This window comes from Leopardus geoffroyi, chromosome B4 (assembly GCF_018350155.1).
Source record: "Leopardus geoffroyi isolate Oge1 chromosome B4, O.geoffroyi_Oge1_pat1.0, whole genome shotgun sequence".
Classification (NCBI taxonomy): domain Eukaryota; kingdom Metazoa; phylum Chordata; class Mammalia; order Carnivora; family Felidae; genus Leopardus; species Leopardus geoffroyi.
Genome location: NC_059341.1, coordinates 77439806 through 77458589, shown reverse-complemented (window position 1 = coordinate 77458589; position 18784 = coordinate 77439806). Strand labels below are relative to the sequence as shown.

Sequence of the window (18784 nt, the reverse complement as noted above, 5' to 3'; positions counted from 1 at the left end):
CTAATGAGCATCCAGTTTTAGACTAGCGTACAAATATTTAACTCCGAGGTATGTGTCCACAAAGCTGCTTTTGTCATTTCACTAGTAAATGGGTTTTGCTTGTGAGAATTAGGGGGTTGATTTGACCCAAGGCCTCTTAAAAGAACTTTTCTTTTACCATTCCAAGTTTATTTAATAGATGTGCTATGAAGAGCGTAGAATTGTGAGATTTTTAATTTTAGCTCACAGATTATTTTTATTTTCTAGAATGACTTGAGAGCCAATGGTGGTGAAATAAAAACTCATAAGTTGGAGCAAAAGGAGAATGTGCCCCCAGATCCTGAGGTCTGCATCTCCCATCAGGTTGGAGAAAAGGTGGGTTGAAGAGTCTGATGTCCAGTTGCCAAGGAAGCATGTGTTCTAAATTAGATGCTTAAAATTAGAAACAACTCTAACTGTAGGCTGCAGAGTGTCTGGGAATTTGGTAACAGCTGCCAGGACAGATTGTCATTTTTGCAGGTCACATAATTTTAGTTGGGGAACTCTGCAACTTATAGCTGACCAAATAATGAACCTTCACTGGAAAATTCTTTTGCTCAGCAAATGCTCAGATGGCGTAGAGCTAAAGTGATTTTAAAAAATCTGTTTTGATTAGCGATCCTATCTTCAAAGTATTTGTGTATTCTTAATTTAACACATTTTATGCAAGACCATTTCATTCTTTCACTCAAACTATTTTGAAAGCTAGGCACCATGCTAAGCACAGGAAATACTAAGCTTAGCAACTCAGTGTGAGCAGACCATTCCATGTGGTCTTTATCTGCAAGGAAGCTAACAGAGTAGAAGGGAGATGAGTAACAGGTTGACTGTTAAAAAGCAATATGGTAAGTGTTGTGAGAGGGCTCTGTGGGGCCATGGAAGCTCAGACTAAGGACGTTTAACCCGACTTCCTCAAGAAGGTGATGTCTGAGCCAAGTCCTGAAGAATATGTGGAAAGAGACCAAGTGAGTAAGGGAAAGGCTAAGTAAAGAATAAGAAGGGCACCCCAGGCAGACACAAACAAAGGTTTGGAAACCAGAGCTCCAAACCAAGATGGCTTGGCTGGAACACAAGGCACATACAGGTGAAGGAGAGACAAATGGAGGGAGAGCCAGGGCGGGTCTTAAAAAGCTCTATATGCCAAGCTTAAGACTTTGGAAAGAGTCCTGCAGAGGTGGAAAACGACGAGAAGATTTTAAGCAAATCATATTTGCATTTTATGCAGCCATCATTAGATGAATGGCTTGGTCGGAGTAAGTCACAACATTTATATCAGGTGAATTTATAATTTTCTCTGCCAATCCATTACCCAATTTCTTTTGGCTTTTGGTCAATGTCAAATGTTAAGTTAGATGAGGAGAAAGAGCTTTCAAATATATTACAGTGATTAATTTTAGGAGAAAAATCATTGTTTCTGTTACACATATTGATAACCTTGAGGCCATTCTTCCAAAAGGTGAAGAGATCATTAAAATGGATTAAGAGCAATAGTTCTCAAATTTATTTGACTATAAGAGACTTTAAAAAGTTTGATGTGGGGCGCCTGAGTGGCTCAGTCGGTTGGGTGTCCGACTTTGGCTCAGGTCATGATCTCACAGTTCGTGGGTTCGAGCCCCGCATCCAGCTCTGTGCTGACAGCTCAGAGCCTGGAGCCTGCTTCAGATTCTGTGCCTCCCTCTCTCTCTGCCCCTCCTCTGCTCGCACTCTGTCTGTCTCTCTGTCTCTCAGAAATGAATAAACATTAAAAAAAAAAAGTTTCATGTATTGGGGTGCCTGGGTGGCTCAGTCAGTTAAGTGTCTGACTTTGGCCCACGTCGTGAGTTGGAGCCCTGCATTGGGCTATGTGCTGACAGCTCAGAGCCTGGAGCCTACTTCAGATTCTGTGTCTCCGTTTCTCTGCACCGCCCCCCCCCCCCCCACTTGCACTCTCTCTCAAAAATGAATAAACATTTTTTTAAAAAGTGTGATGTATTGACAGAACACCAACAGAAACTTATGAAACACACTAAGTAGGTGCACAGGAAAATGGTCTCAGATTAATGGCTACAAAATATGAATCATATGATAAAATGAGAAATAAATTAGAAAAATTAAATCACTTTATTTGACAAAAACATATTGCAAATGTATTTTGAAATAGTAAGACAGAATACTTAGCAGTAGTGTATTTCATAATCATAAAATCCAGTAAATTACACATGTCCTTGCAACAGTGGGCTCATGCATTAGTCCCATGAGTCCCATGCCATGTATCAAATGAGTTCTCTTATTAGACTACCTGGTTTTCCCATTTTTAAGCGGGAGATTATGTCTTAAGAATAACTGAGTTGTGGCATTTGGGTGGCTCAATCGTTTAAGCATCTGACCCTTGATCTCAGGTCTTTTAATTGTTTTTTTAAGTTTGTTTTGAGAGAGAGAGAGCAAGAGCAAGCATGAGCAGAGGAGGGACAGAGAGAGAGGGAGAGAATCCCAAGCAGGCTCCACACTGTCAGTGCAAAGCCCAGTACAGGCTCAAACTCACAAACTACGAGATCATGGCCTAAGCCGAAGTCAGATGCTTAACTGATTGAGCCACCCAGGTGTTCCTTGATCTCAGGTCTTTATCTCAGGGTCGTGAGTTCAAGCCCCACGTTGGGTGTACACATTACTTACAAGTAAAATCTTAAAAAAAAGAAGAAGAAGAAGAAGAAGAAGAACTGAGTTAAAATGTTACATACTGTAAAAAAGAAATTTAAAGGATGCCTGGGTGGCTCAGTGGGTTAAGTGGCATACTCTTGATTTCGGCTCAGGTCATGATCTCACACTCCTGGGATCGACTCCTTAGTTGGGCTCCATGCTGGGCATGGAGCCTGCTTGGGATTCTCTCTCTCTTCTGCTCTCCTACTTGCTCTTTCTCTCTCTTTCTCAAAATAAATAAACTTAAAAAAAATTTTAAGAGAAAAATATTCCCAGCATTGAAATCCCCCCATCTACCCTAGGAACATATAATTTGAGAAATGGTCATGCGGAAAATAATGCTTGGATTGTCCCTAATCTGATTTTGTGTTTCCTTCTTGATGGTCTTCACACTGATTTGAAACTGGAACTCTGAGTAGAGCTGGAGGATCAAAACATTTTAATTATAGCCTAAAAGGCATCAGTGCAACTGAACCATGAATTGAGGAGTGGGTGGGAAGGAAAGGAGATAAAGACAGTAGTACATAATCTTCACGTACCGCACTGCAGGTTCATAAACCCATAAACCCATGGCAAATTCATAACATTTTTCAGAGCCTTGCTTACCTTTCAGCTGTTCGCCCAGCTTTTGTTAACCAATACCTAAGAACGATTGGAACATCAGCTTGTTAAAAAAGGACACTAGGGGTGCACTTGTCTGAAATAGAATATTTTGTCAAGGTATTGTTCTTCCCTTTGTCCTCTTGTGATCAAATCTGTGCTTCTCTTTAATGAAATGTTTGAGCAGAAATCACACATGCTCTCTCCTGGCTGTTCCTGTAGTGAAGTCAGCTGGTTGGGCATGTGCAATGATGTCATGATTGGCATTAACTTTACCCTGCACGTTCAAGGTGACCAAAATTAGAGGTGAGAGAAGAACATCCTGAGATGGATGCACCTACTAATTAACAGGAATTGAAGAGCTTTTAGTTTCTTTCATTATCATTAAATGACATAATGCATGTAAGGTGATTATTCCAATACCTGGCACATACTAAATGCTCAGTAAATGTTAGCTGTTATTACAGCGGTTTGTTCTATCCCAATTCAGAATTTCTGTAATGAAAACAGAGTAATGAGAAAAAACAACCTTGCTATAAATTCAGGTGCAGTCAGCCAATGACTCAATCTGCATTGTAAATTTATTCAATAGAAACACTCAGCATTGCCCATAAAATCCCTGATATCTGAATGAAAGACTGTTACAGGCAGACTCCACATTGGTCACCTATTGGCCCTTCATGATTTTGGGTGTGAAGGAGGATACCCAGAAGGCCTGGGACACCAGAAAGGAGAGGGAGAGCTCATAGAAAGTTTTTATTTAAATTTGATGGCTTCCTGGGAAGAGATCTGTACCTATGCACAAGATCTGCCATTTTGTTAAACACTCTGCTGTTTTAAAACTGGGATTAAGAAGGAAGGGGCGCCCAGGTGCCTCAGTCGGTAAAGCGTCCGACTTTGGCTCAGGTCGCAATCTCACAGTTTGTGGGTTCGATCTCTGTGTCAGGCCCTGTGCTGACTGCTCAGAGCCTGGAGCCTGTTTCGGACTCTGTGTCTCCCTCTCTCTCTGCCCCTCCCCCACTCTCACTCCTCACTTCTCTCTCTCTCTCTAAAATAAACATGAAAAAACGACAACAACAAAAAGGAAAACTAACCTTGAAGAGAATACCAGAGGTTGGTTTTAGGTAAATTTGTTGTTTAGCTATCAAAGTGTCTTCTGTACTGGCAAGCTTGTTTCAGCTGAATGTATCTGGTTGGGAAATTAGCAATGAGGAAGATAAAAGAATAAGAATAGTTCCTAATGTAAAGACTCCATCTTGGCTTGGAGTGAGTTATAGTTATATGGTGAGAAGCTTTATTCTCTCTGATAGAGGGTTTTGTTTTGCCCTTTTTTTTTTTTTTTTTTTTTTTTTTTTGACAGTAGAAAGATGTGGTTTAGAAGTTCTTTTATAAAGGGAGATGATGCACGCTTGGCAGTTGAGTGCAGTCTGTTTCTCCCGTTACTCTGTAATTGAGAGGCATGTTAATATCCTCATAAAAGACATTTTGCTGCCTCTTGTTTAAATGCTCAGCTGTTCTGAGGCCCGTTATTTCCCCCAGGCAGCCAGTGACTGACTAGAGTCAGCAGGTTTTTATGGCATTAACAGCAGTTTGCTCTTTTATTTTTAATGTGATTCTTAATCCCCCCTCCACCCTTTTTGTAGGTTTCTGCAACTGAGAATAGCCTGGCAATCCGTCCCACCCCTGCTGAAGATGACTCCCGTAAGCATTTGTTCTCAGATCTGGAGGATGAGGTTCTTATTCTGTGTTCTGTATTTGGTCCGGGGATGTCTCCAATGCCGTCAGTGCTGAGAATGTGATATATTAAATCCAGTAATTTAGCTGATCAAATCTTTCATTTGGTTTCAAGGACTGGTGCTTGCCTACCCTTCACACATTCCATGGCTTAGGGAGAAGTTAAATTTGATATGATTAACTTGAGGCACTGAATACTTTTGGTGCTTCTCTCATTGAACTTATCCTACCTTTTGCATCAAATCTTTTCAGGGTTAAAGCTGCAAAAACTAATTTTGAAGTTTCATTTTAATAGGAGTTTGGCCAAGAAGGATTTTATTCATTTACAAGGATAAAGAATTGATATTTGAGTTAACCTTTTAAACATATCTTCCTCTGCTTATCTAAATGTGTACCATATTCCACCCTCTAGCTAGATTCTAGAGATTATCCTGCTGGTGCTGAATTTTTATCACCTTTTCATCCTATTTTAGAGTCATTTTGAGCCTCACCTCTCCCAAGGACAAAAACATTTCTTTTTTTTTTTTTCCTTACTCTATCCACATTTGATTCTGATTTTCAGTGTATTTTTAAAAATATTTATGGATTTCTAGCTTCCCCCAGGATAATGACTTTACTAGACATTGAAAACTCAGCAACTAAAGTAGAAATATGAGCTAAACAAATCTCTAGTAAATCCTACCTCAAAAAATTTCAGAGAGAAATTTGCTGCTTGAATCCAGGAACATTCCTTTTGCAGGCATTTTGGTTGGACTAGAAATTTTTCTCAGTTTTGACTAGGTTTGCAAAACATTTGAAAAATAAGCCTAAGTCTTTTAGTACTTTGTTGACTTAACTCTAGATTTTAAGGAATTCTCTTATGGTTCCTTAGTAGCATTTTTCTGTGCCTGTTCAGAGTTTTCCGCAGTTAATGTATTAGCAGGAAATTAACTTATCCAGGTGACACATCAATGATTATGGGGAAAAAAAACCTCATAGAGCCTTTTTCCATAATCTTCATCCATGGATGTCTGCTATAGGATTGACTAAAAAGACTGTCAGATTACACACACACACACACACACACACACACGTGTGCATATGCACATGATATGAAATTTCTACCCTCACATTCCTTCATTTTCCCAACTCCAGAAGGAGTTATTGGGGGGTGCTGACTACCAGAAAAGCCATCAATGTCTACAAACAGCCTTTAAATATGACATCCCACGGTGGCGGGGGGGGGGGGGGTGGGTGGGGAGGGGGGCTGGCAGAAAGTTCTTCAGATCTGCTGATTTGGATTTCTGCTGTGTGTGGCTAAGGGTGAGAAAACCTCCCAGCTCAGAGTCTAAGAGCAAAGCTTTTAGCATTAGAAAAGCTGTGTATCTCCTGGCGTGGAAAGGACCTGTCCTGTAGTGAAGGTGACAAAACTTTGCTTTGGAGAGGAACCATTTCTGAGACTTGCCAAGAGGTGCTATAAAATTTCTTCCTTTTGAAACTCAAGCAGGTAACTTCCTGGTTAAGAGTGAGGTCCAGCAGCCTGTCCATCCCAAGCCACTAAATCCAGATGCCAGAGCCTCCAGCCTCTCTGAGAGTTCTCCTCCCAAAGCATTGAAGGTATGATGGCAATTTCTCTCTGAGCCTTTAGACACTGGTTTACTGGTAGAGCTCATTGCACTTTACACCATTTATGTTCGTTATAACTTATTTTTGCTTTCCTGGGGATAAAAACACCAAATAAGGGCTTACTTATGCCAATCACTTTCCCTGGAAACCTTGTTTTTTCTGCTCAAATGTTTGAGCCAGGAGGGGAGAGGTTCACTAATAGCTCTCATTTTGAAATATGGAAAATTCATGAAAGTTTTAAGGAAACCCAAAGTTAAAGAAAATTATGTTTTTTGAGGGAAAAAAATGCCCAAAGTCCATAAATCTGTGAAGGGGTAAAAGACCACAAACTGGGAAACTCAAGAAATCTGTTAAACTAAATCAGCTCGTTGGGTGGGAACGTGCATGTCAACTTAAAGTTAGTGGCTCCCTGGTCTGAAGAACTTGACCATAACATGATTAGTGGTTAACTTATTTAAAGAATGTGTACATCGCAGTGGGGGTTGGCCAGCCCATTTGCTATAAAAATGGGCATTCAAGTAACACTTATACTAGGGTGTATAATATTAGGTGTTAAGGAATGTACAGACTTTTTTATCCTAAGAAGACTTTACTAGGCTACTTAAACTGTTGCTGCCTTTTATTCACCAGTTTTTAAAAACAGTCTTCTCCCTTTCTGTGGACAAATATATACTCTCATAAAAATAAACAAAGTTTAAGAAAAAAAAAATACCCAATACCTATTTTAGGCTTTATTACCTGACTTGTTTTAATGGAATGCTTTGCTAATGTGGTGCTAATGTAGCCATTTGGATTAATAACCAAACATACCCACACTTCTTTAGTGTCTTTCTCCTCTGGTGCTCTCTTCAGTAGCCTGGTTTTGTTTAGAAAGTTTTAACATTTGAAAGAAGCTCAGTAGGTAGAATTAGTGTTAAGATGGTATGTAACTGGCATCAGCCCTGTGGGTATCTCTCAACTGTGGGCATGACTGGTGCCTTGATGAAAGTTCTAGTGCACAAAAAAGGATGAAAAGAGGACATAGGTGAAGGTTTGCAACAAAAAGAAGGAAGCAGAGAATCCGGGATTTAAAGGGTGAGTTAAAAAAGGGAAAGGGGGGGGGGGGTGAAGAATGTAAATGAAAATTTTATGGGAAGCTGAGATTTATGAGGAGAGTGAAGTTTGTTGAAAAGGAGCAAAAGGTGAAGAAAGTAATAAGAGATCGCAAGTAAAGGGAGGAAAAATGGAGTTACGGTGATAGAGCTGCACATGTATTCAATACGACTCCCTCTTCTGACCTGAAAGACCAGCTCAGGCTGTTATCAGTACTTCCTTTGTCTGGTATCTGGAGTCCAACAAAGTAGCAAATGCCATGGGGTTAATTTCTTTTCCAACAGCAACCCTGCCCAGATTTGAGTCCTTGGGTTGCGGTTCTGGATCAGGAACAGCCAACAAATCTGACTTAGCAATGGACTTAGGGACTAGGGAAATTCCGTGGCTTATCTAAGAACTAAAATCTGTTCTTAAGTGTATTTGAACTCTCAACCCAGTCTTGTTTCCCTCCCTCAACTGCTAGGTCAGACCTCCGGGTACTGGGTTGGACTTTTGAGGTCCCTTCTTGACATAGGCTCCAGGATCTGAGCTGCTGAGTGATGAGTGACAGAGTGCACCTCACTTGGGTCCCATAACTAGGGACAAGCATAACCAGGGACAAGAGGAGGTGGAGATGAAGCCCCCTGTGCACCTGCCCCAGACCCATGGCTGCTTCCTCTGGTCACTCAGCAGTAGAATGCAGACAGGCATGCTTTCAGCAGACATACACCTCAGGTTTTGAGTATTGTGTAAAGACTGGAGTAAATGGACCTGGTTCCCTGTGTTTGTCTGTGGTCCAGAGCTCAAAGGATTATGGTGTGGGATACGGATGGGACTCAATCACATCTCCACTCTTACTTAAGGGTAGTTTATTTTCTCTTCCTCAGATTTATCCATTACATTCTGAAGGCAAGTACAGACACACACACACACACACACACACACACACACACACACACTTTAGTGTCTATAGGTAAGACCTACTGATGTAATTGGTGTCGTGGTAGTAGACTATGCAACAGAAGTTGTTTCTGCACTTGGGGAAATTACATACAGCTAAGAATAAACTTGCTCACTCAGAATAGATTTTTAGGTCCCACACATCCTGGAAAAACTGTTCCTTAGTGCTTGTCTATCTATTATTGAAAATAGGGTATCTAAGGTAGAGATTCATTTCAAACTTTAGCTTGATAAAGTAAAAAAAAAAAAAAATGATACTAGTTTTACAAGTATGAGTTTTATTTGTATATTTTGGACACTGGCCGGATAGCTCAGTTGGTGGGACTTGGTGCCTATGCAATTCAAGTTGCAGGTTCATTCTCAAAAGAGGTGTTCTGGGAGCAGAGCTCAGTGGACCCTGGGGGAAGGATCAGGACTTTTCTACTCAAGAGACCCAGAGGTCTCTTGGGGTTTATGTCCTTCCCCTGAAAGAAGTTGTCCCTTAAATGTTTCCAGAAAGGAGGATAGGAAAAGGCAAGGAGATGTGACCAGCCATGGGAACACCCACTTGCCCTCATTAGGACAGACCCTCGCTGCTGATGGATGTGGAGAGAAAAGATGGCAGACTGCATGAGAGGACACACACTTTGCACCCCCTCTGTGCCCTGTCAGCTGTCCCTTCTCCTCTGGACAGGGTAGGAGGTTTTATGCTATTTTGCAAAGCTATCAGAATTATGCTAGAAGGTCATCTAGAATCTATTTATTTATTTATTTATTTATTTCCTGTCTATGTTATTACTGCTTTATCAGAACACTAACCTTTCCTCTATATGTAGAGCAATCTAAGATGTGAGTATCTCCAGAATGCTGTCAAAAAGAGTTTCACAGAAAGCCAGGGAAAGGGCCAAGGCTGCACAGAGCTGGCCCAACCATTTACTGTATGCGAAGAATTTCAGTTTAATTACCTAGATATTTTGCACAGATTGGAAAGGAGGGAATGAAAGGCATTTTGTGGTGTTCTGAGGAATGGCAGCCTGACATCAATACAGAATTTTCTTCTGACTTCACCACGTCCAAAGGTTAGTTAGCTTTACTGCTCGTTGCCAGCTACCCCCTCTCTCTATATATATTATGTGCGTTACATATATATCATCTCCCAACTAGAGCTTTCATTGGACTGAAACATAGACGTAAGGCAAGAGGGTGAAAGAATGCAGATGTAGCAATTTATTGGAAAAGTAGCTTTAAGTAGGTGCTGACCACCTACTTAAAGACCTGTCATATGGGAAAGACATGACAGTGTTTATGAACATCAATTATGTATGTATTACCTCATTCATTCCTGAATATCCCGAAGATGTTATCTACATATTTTAATTCGAAACAAAGGGAGGAAGTAGTTTGAACAAAGTAGTTTGTTCCAAATGCTCAAGTGAGATTATTTTCATTTGGGTTAGCATCTGCTCTCATCCCCAAGGAGTTTCCTTTAGTTATGGAAAATTAACATTCCAGGATAATTTAGAAAGTGCTCTCTTGGTTTGTGAGTCGGGAGTTCCAAGTTTTAATTTGAAGTCTGCTACTGACCATGTGAGCCTTGATAAGGCACCTGACATTCTGGTGCTGCAGTTTCTACGTGTGAAAAAGAGTGAGGGAGGAGAGATGAAAAATACCTTACTAACTGAAAAATATATAAAAGATTAAAAACTGTCTAACGTTCTGATGCTGGCATCATTTTAAAACGTGGCTGCGCCAGGTCCAAGCATGCCATGGAGGCATGGGCAGGATGTTTGCCAGGCCTACCATAATGGTGGAGATTTTTGGGCACTGACTGTGCTTCCTGTTGTCTGAATAGGCATGGGGGCAATTACAGAAAAGTGGCTGAGAGCCCAGGACAGAGGAAGTAAAGGGAAGGCACAGACACAGCCACTCTGATTTGGCACATTACCAAGTTGGGATCCTCTTGACTTTATGAAACTCTGGGGCCCTCGGGCAGCTGCCGCATAAACATTAAATACTATTGCAAAGGGTCTGTGTAAAAAGCTGGGTGGGAATAATGGGACTCTGATAGGTCTGGCTAGTTAGGAGCTTGTGGTTAGTCAGATGTTTGGGCTAGCAGTCTATTAATTTGATGTTGAGGAGAAGGAGGATGGCCTTTCAGTTGTGTGGGCGAAGGCCCCATTCAGGAGAGAGCCATTGTGGGTCAGGTGTGGGAGGTGGTAAGACACTAAAGAATTGTTAATGAGACACTCCTCGCGTGGGTGAAAGCTCAGAAGAGCTCTTTCTCCTGAGCTGGGACATGTTCCAGCCTCAGGTAGATATGAGTGAGGCTGATTTAGCCACAATTAGTAGAAATACTTGAAAAAGAAAGCAAACATGGTCTTATTCTTGGATCGGAGCCTGCACCTGAGTTTCAGCTCAGCTGTGGTAAAGCGCTCCAGGGCACTCCAAATGCTGTGTATTCATTGAAGGTTCCTGTTTGTCTCTTCCAGCTTCTGCTTCCTGCTCCGGTACCTAATTTCTGCTCCTGCCTTCCACTTTCCTCCTAACGTGAGCTCAGCTTTCAGCTTTCTCTCAGGTTTTCCTTTCTGTTCACTGGGCCGCACCCTCCTACAGTGTGTTCTCTGTATGTTTGTAATGGAGGAGTGCTCTGTAGGTCTTCGTTCCCCATTAGCAGAATAAATAATGCCCATCTCCCCTTGTACCGTGTGAAATTCCCGTCCTCTGCTCTGTCTTTACTGACCAGAATGAATACTGTTCTAAGTCAAGTGTTAAAAATACAGAAGTCCCCCTGCAGCTGAAAAAGATTTTTAATCTGATAAATAAATACATTTGGCCGATTACTTTTACATTATGTGAACAGTGATCTGTACAGGATCTCTCCAATGCCATCAACTGTACTATGATACCCAAATTTTATTTTGCATTTTAACGTATTTCCTGCTTGCTAGACAAGGACCTAGTTCTTTTCGAAGAAAACCCAATTAAAACTATGCAATGACATCTCCACTTAGTCCTGTCTTGTTAGAAGTGGTCATATAAGAATTCTGAACTCTGGGGCATGGCTCAGTTGGTTAAGCATCCGACTTCGGCTCAGCTCATGATCTCGCAGGTTCATGAGTTTGAGCCCCACATCGGGCTCTGTGTTTACAGCTCAGAGCCTGGAGTCTGCTTCAGATTCTGTGCCTCCCTCTCTCTGTGCCCCTCCCCCATGATGCTCTGTCTCCCTCTCTCTCTAAACATAAATAAACATTAAAAAAAAAAAATTCGAGCTCCAAACAATGCCCTAATTACTTCCAACAGCATTCAATTACAATAACATTTGATCATATTTAAATACCTCCCCTACACTTGGTAAACTAGGTTGAACCTGTCTTTAATTATTACAGTTTTTCTTTTTAGGACTCTAACCTTAGGAATGGAAGAGGGCTGTTGATAAGCCATTTCCACTCAGTTCTCTTCCTTCATTCTTAAATCCCTTGGTGCTGTTTGGGAGTTTACCACTAAACTCTAATAAACTCCCTTTTATAGAGCTTTCCCTTTATGGCCATTTTTTGGTCCATTTTCTACTTTTGTTTCCTATCCAAATCTACTTGGAAAACCATTCCTATTTTTTGCTTTACTTCCTGGTGAATCATATAGCAAGTGAACCAGCAGTCTGATTTTTTTTTTATGGGACTATTTTCGGGTTTTTGTAATGAAAATTCTGTCTTGCCCATGACCTGGTTTATTTTTAGGCTTATCTTAACTATTCAGGTCCTGGACCTCGGGACTAATTTATGTTATTTACCACCACCCGGGTCTTAGCAGCAAAGCCTTCCCCAGGTGTCTACTGAGAGCTTCCTGGCCACCTAAGCTGCTTCTGCATTTGCTGGATAAGGTGTTTCTCTTGGGGTAAGAGTTATTTACATATACCTAGAGACTTCTTACCCCCCACCCCTGGTGGCCATGTTACCATTGCTTATGTAAAAACTTGCAGTTTGGTAATTCTGGCTTTCATCAATGCTGGAATACTAACTATTTGGTGTTATTTAGGATTGGTAGTACCAGCTAGAACACCTGTGCTCACCTCACTTTTATTCCACACTTTATAGGCAGTTCATGAATTCCTAGTCTATTATGACCTTCCACTCCCCATTACAATAGTTTTATTCTCCACTGAGTTGTTTTGTTTTTGTTTTTAAGTAGGCTCCATGCCCAGCGTGGAGCTCTAACTCATAACCCTGAGATCAAGAGTGGCAAGTTCTCCATACTGAGCCAGCCAGGCGCCCTTCTCCATTGGTTTCTGAGAAGATTCTAGCTTTGTTGGGCTGTGCTGTCTTCTGGATGTCCTAATAAAATAGTTTGTCTCTTTAAAATTATTACATTTATCTGTCAGCTTTGACTTACTTCAAAATATTATGCCTAGTGGGTAAAATAATATGCCAAATGAAGAGTATAAGCAGAGGGGACTAAAAGATACTTTATCAAATTGTCTTTTCCTCATCCCCAAAGTTAAATGCTCTTCCTCTCCTTTAAATTTATCCCCTTCAGAATCTTACAAAAGTCTGTCCTGCTTTTACTAGGCACTTGAATCAAATAAACTTCTGTGTGTGATGACATTTTCTCCTAATTTCCTGTCTGTGGAAACATTTTTTATGTGCTTTTGTGTGTATGTGGTGGCTTGTCTAAGCCTCTCTCTGCAATCCAGCCCTAGCTCCACCTGTCCTTGGTGGCAGCTACACTTGGGGCAGCCAGGCAGTTGGGGAAAGGAATTCAGGAGTGCTTCCTGGCCTTAAAGAGAACTCTTTAAGAGAATCGTAACAGGCTTAGTGTTCCTGTGAGAATTGACAGGTAAGGGAGCCTTTAGCTGACAAAGTAAAAGCAGGGTGCCTCTCAGCAGAGCACTAACTCATCTTGGCCGGTGCTTGTTAAAGCTGCCCTTTTCCTTTTCCTAGAAGTTTCAGGCACCTGCGAGAGAGACTTGTGTGGAATGTCAGAAGACAGTCTACCCGATGGAGCGTCTCTTAGCCAACCAGCAGGTGTTTCACATCAGTTGCTTCCGGTGCTCCTATTGCAACAACAAACTTAGGTAAGCCAACCAAACCAGCTATCTCTGTACAGTTGGACCTCCGGAGGGCATGTTTGGCTTTTAGAGCACTGGTGCTAAAAGCTGTTATACCAAGAGCACACTGTTGAAAGCCCTTGAAAAACATAAAAAGTATCATTTAGTGACAAGTATTTAATATCAAATGATGAACATCTTGGAACATCTTAGTACGTTGATATTTTAATTCACATGGAGCTTAAATCTTATGGGTGGCAGGTAAAACCCCCCTGTGACTTAATTTAGTAGAATATTTTCCTTGGATCTCACAGAATCTTTTTTTTTTTTAAGTCGATTTATTTATTTGAGAGAGAGAGAGAGAGAGCTTGGGAGGGGCAGAGAGAGGGAGAGAGAATCCCAGGCAGGCTTCACACTGTCAGCACAGAGCCTGATGTGCGGCTTGAACCCACGAACCGTGAGATCATGACTTGAGTCGAAACCAAGAGTCGGATGCTCAACTGACTGAGCCACCCAGGCGCCCCTTTAAAGCTAAGAAATCTTGGGGCGCCTGGGTGGCGCAGTCGGTTAAGCGTCCGACTTCAGTCAGGTCACGATCTCGCGGTCCGTGAGTTCGAGCCCCGCGTCGGGCTCTGGGCTGATGGCTCAGAGCCTGGAGCCTGTTTCCGATTCTGTGTCTCCCTCTCTCTGCCCCTCCCCCGTTCATGCTCTGTCTCTCTCTGTCCCAAAAATAAATAAACGTTGAAAAAAAAAAAAAATTTAAAAGCTAAGAAATCTTAAGAGTTTAGGGGTGCCTGGGTGGCTCAGTCAGTTGAGCATATAACTCTAGATTTCGGCTCAGGTCTTGATCTACAGTTTCGTGAGTTCGAGTCCTACATTGGGCTCTGCAATGACACCGCAGAGCCTGGTTGAGATTCTCCCTCTCTCTGTGCCCCTCTCCCACTTGCACTCTCTCTGCCTCTCTCAAAATAAATAAATTAAAAAAAAAAAAAAAAAGAGTATAGTTGTTTCAGCCCTTACTTGAAAATGTCCCAAACACTGTGTAAATGGTAATAATAGCAATGATAATGGGCACTGAAGAGCACATATTCTGTATATTGCTTCTTTTTATGTGTGACAAAATAATTATCATTTCTTCCAAGTAACTTAAAGTATGGATATAAATGTGGCCATTTGGGGACATATTCCATATGAACTCATTTTAATCATAGAGTTTTAGAGAAGAAAGTAACCAGGATGTCACTTCCTCCAGCTTTCCTTTCAGAGCAAGCATTCCTTCTAAAATACTCTTGAGGGGCACCAGGGTGGCTCAGTCAGCTGGGTGTCCGGCTCTTGATTTTGGCTTGGGTCATGATCTCACAGTTCATGGGTTCCAGCCCTGCATCGGGCTCTGTGCTGACATCACAGAGCCTGCTTGGGATTCTCTCTCTCTCTCTCTCTCTCTCTCTGTCTCTCTCTCTCTCTCTCCCTCTCTTTGTGTCCCTCACTCAGTCTCTCAAAAATAAATGAAAATACTCTTCAAAGACGTGCTGGCGTCTGTGTGGCACTTCCACAGGGGTCGATACCCCACTGCCTTGTTCCAGTGTGGGAGTAGCTCCAGCCCAACAACTTTTCCTTCTGTTGAGCCAAAACGTGCCTCTGTAACTTCCGCTCCTTGGTTCTTTTTCTGCCCACGGTATTACTTTTTTTCTCCAAAGCATATTTTTCTAAGCTTCTGAATTTTTGTATCTCTTCTGTGGAAATGCTGTTGTTTTCATACCCCCTTCAAACTGTGTTACCCTGCAAGAGACACCAACTCTCCTAAAGGCCTGTCCAGCACTGACATTAGAGTAGATTTACTTCCCAGCTACTGTGCTCCTATTAACCACATTCATTCATTTGTGTCTTGTGAGTGCAAACCATTTGCAAAGCATTATACCTACTCCTGTAGATATGTATTTTTAAATTATAACACAAATGGGAAACGAGGAAAATGATTCAGCTTTGTACAAAAGAAAATATCATTATAAGTAGTGAAAGGTTATAAATGCTTAGGAAATATATGAGTGGTCAGAGATAGGTGGGATAACCTGGGGAAGACTTCTTGGAAGAAATTTTTTTTTTAACAGTTTTGACAGAGGGGAGTTTGAAAATAGGAAGATGTACCACATGAATGTCTTGTGAAGCTTTAGGCCTAGAAGTGAGCATGTTTTTTATAAGGGTAATAAAACAAACGTGCTTGAAAGGGAGGAGGGGGTAAAGAATCCTAGGTGATTGATGTGCTTTTAAAGGTATTTTTCTCACTTAGCAACTTCTGAAAATACTGAAGTTGCCAAATTTCAGCCTGCTAGTATAAGTAAGAGTATATGGATACCTCAACGTTATGCTCTTTTTCTTTTAACAACAGTCTAGGAACATACGCATCTTTACATGGGAGAATCTACTGTAAGCCTCACTTCAATCAACTCTTTAAAGCTAAAGGCAACTATGATGAAGGCTTTGGACACAGACCACACAAGGATCTGTGGGCAAGCAAAAATGAAAGTGAAGGGACTTTGGAGAGACCAGCCCAGCTTCCAATTGCAGGGGAGACCCCTCAGAGCCCAGGGGTCGAAGATGCCCCCATTGCTAAGGTGGGTGTGCTTACAGCAAGTATGGAAGCCAAGGCATCCTCTCAGCCAGAGAAAGAAGACAAGCCAGCTGAAACCAAGAAGTTGAAGATAGCCTGGCCACCCCCCACTGAACTTGGTAGTTCAGGAAGTACCTTAGAGGAAGGCATCAAAGTATCCAAGCCCAAATGGCCTCCTGAGGATGAAATGAGCAAGCCTGAAGCTCCCGAGGATGTGGATCTGGATCTGAAGAAGCTAAGACGATCTTCTTCACTGAAGGAAAGAAGCCGTCCTTTCACTGTGGCAGCTTCATTTCGAACCACTTCAGTCAAGAGCCCCAAAATCCTATCCCCACCTATAAGGAAAGGCTGGAGCATGTCAGAGCAGAGTGAGGAGTTTATAGGAGGAATGGCAGCAGAAAGGAAACAAGTGGAAAATGCCAGTGCCTCCGAAAAGAATGGTAGTGTGGGAAAAACAGCCAGGCAAAACAAAGAATCTAAAGGAGGGGAGGCAGGGAGGAGAAGTAAGGAAGATCATGGTTTCGAGATGGGGAGTGAGAATCTTATAGAAAATGGTGCAAGCTTAGATGAAAATGATAGAAACCTCAAAGAGCAGTCCCCACTAGAACCCAAGTCTACAAATTGGTCCAGCTTTGCAGAAAGCACCTCCCCTAAAGAATTCACTACCCAGCATCAGAAATCCCAGGATGTGGGATTCTGGGAGGGAGAAGTAGTCAAAGAGCTGTCTGTGGAGGAACAGATAAAAAGAAATCGGTACTATGATGAGGATGAGGATGATGAGGAATGACAGACTGCAACGGTGCTGGGCCTTAAATCTGTGTTAGTGTTAGCAAGCCACTGCCCTTTATCAAAGTGATGCACCGTAAACAGGTGTCTTAGCATGAACTGTCATTTATGTGGAAGCAGTTCTGGAGGAGTTCTTGCTTCAAAAAAATCCCATACTGCAGCTTAAGTGAACCAATTCTAAACGCTATAGATAATATTACTTCAGTCCTCTATTTTAGCAATGATGATATACATAAGTGCTTTAAGGTCTTATGGGGGCGGGGGGCGGGTATGCCAACTGATGTAGTTCAGACTCCACTGTATTCCCAAAAGGCAGTACAAAAATAGACGATTAGTAGCACATTGTCGCACTTCAACTATGGAATTAGGGAACACACAGAAGGGGTTTAGGGACCTAAACATTATGACTGAACGCACTTTAGTATAAAGGGCACAGTTTGTATATTTTTAAATGAATACCAGTTTATTTAGCATTCATCTGTTAAGAAATCAAATATGTAATCTTTAAAACATTTTTAGGTTAATTTTCTCACTCTGATATACATGGGGAATTTCTTGCTTTGCATCCCATTCTCTAAGCCACATCCTGAATTGGATTACTGAGATATAACACAACTGTTCTTTTGGGGCACTTTTTGAGCACATTTGGTGCTTGGAGAGATCCACTCTCTCTCTCAAATAAGCTCTGGTATTTGCCAATGAGTCTGACTACACCCCAAGTGATTGCTTTCTTCTTTGGTGGTATCTATGGGCTCATCATATACTGAAAACTACAATATTTTTATAAGATCTTTTGTACTGCTGTTTGCCATGTTGCATGTTAAAGCAAAGTGAGGAGTTTAAAGAAGGAATAACAGAAAAAACTGCCTTAACTCACTTGAGCTCAGACCCCCACGCCCTATATTCCACTTCTGATATCCCCTTTCTGGGACACTAGTTTTTTAAATACATACCAGCTCTGAAATGTATTGATTTTTATGGCAGACAGTATTCCCAGGGTGCAATTAAACCAATTACAGGCCTTTGTGTGTGTGTGGGGGGGGGGGGGGGGATGGTTTTCTAGTAGTTAAGGCTTTGGAACATAAACTTGAGTACACTTGTTGTACATAATCGATATTCCAAATTGTATGTGGAGAGAGAGATGTTTTAAGCCATAGGCTTTTCTTTGTCCTGCATTTTTAGAGATTTAGCTCTAATATTTTTTAGAGATGTAAAATATTCTGCTTTCTTATAGTCTTGCTTAGTCTGAACCATTTTTATTCAATAAAGCTCTTAATTTACATCTGAACTTTTCAATGTTCCTTTTCCATTATTATTTTACATTATGACAGTGTCTCAAGACCTTTTACTTTAGCAGTCTGGGGAGAAAGGCACATGGGTCTGATGCATTTTAAGTGAAGAGAGGTGTTATGAATATATCTCCCCACTAGGTGGTGGCATTGGGTCGATCTTGGGCTTTGATCTTTCCTAAAAGAGGACAAATTTTTCTGAAAAATTGAGAGCAACTTGGCAAGAAACTTAGTGTGTACATTCAAAATGAGCTGTGTGTTTTAACAATTCAAACTCTGATGGTGGTTTTTTGTTGTTAATTGTACTCAACATTTAATAATTCATCTTGCAATTATGCCTAACATGCTAAAGGGAATTTCCAAATGTCTCTGCTTGAAAATGGATGTTTTCCACCCTGGGCAGAGGCATAGTTGATT

At 41.4% G+C, this 18784-nt stretch overlaps 1 protein-coding gene across 8 annotated transcripts in view; it reads left to right on the top strand.

Annotated features, from left to right (window-relative positions):
- Positions 1–18363, top strand: part of LIMA1 (LIM domain and actin binding 1) — an 84929-nt gene extending 66566 nt beyond the window's left edge. For 6 of the 8 annotated variants that reach the window (XM_045464226.1, XM_045464223.1, XM_045464228.1 and 3 more), the window contains 5 exons: positions 247–354; positions 4938–4995; positions 6512–6624; positions 13578–13711; positions 16071–18363. In XM_045464226.1, coding sequence (XP_045320182.1) covers positions 247–354; positions 4938–4995; positions 6512–6624; positions 13578–13711; positions 16071–17079 — 1422 coding nt within the window. In that variant the 3' untranslated portion in view covers positions 17080–18363. The remainder of the gene's footprint in view (positions 1–246; positions 355–4937; positions 4996–6511; positions 6625–13577; positions 13712–16070) is intronic. The other 2 variants (XM_045464222.1, XM_045464220.1) reach the window with 1 other exon arrangement.
- Positions 18364–18784: the final 421 nt, after the last annotated feature.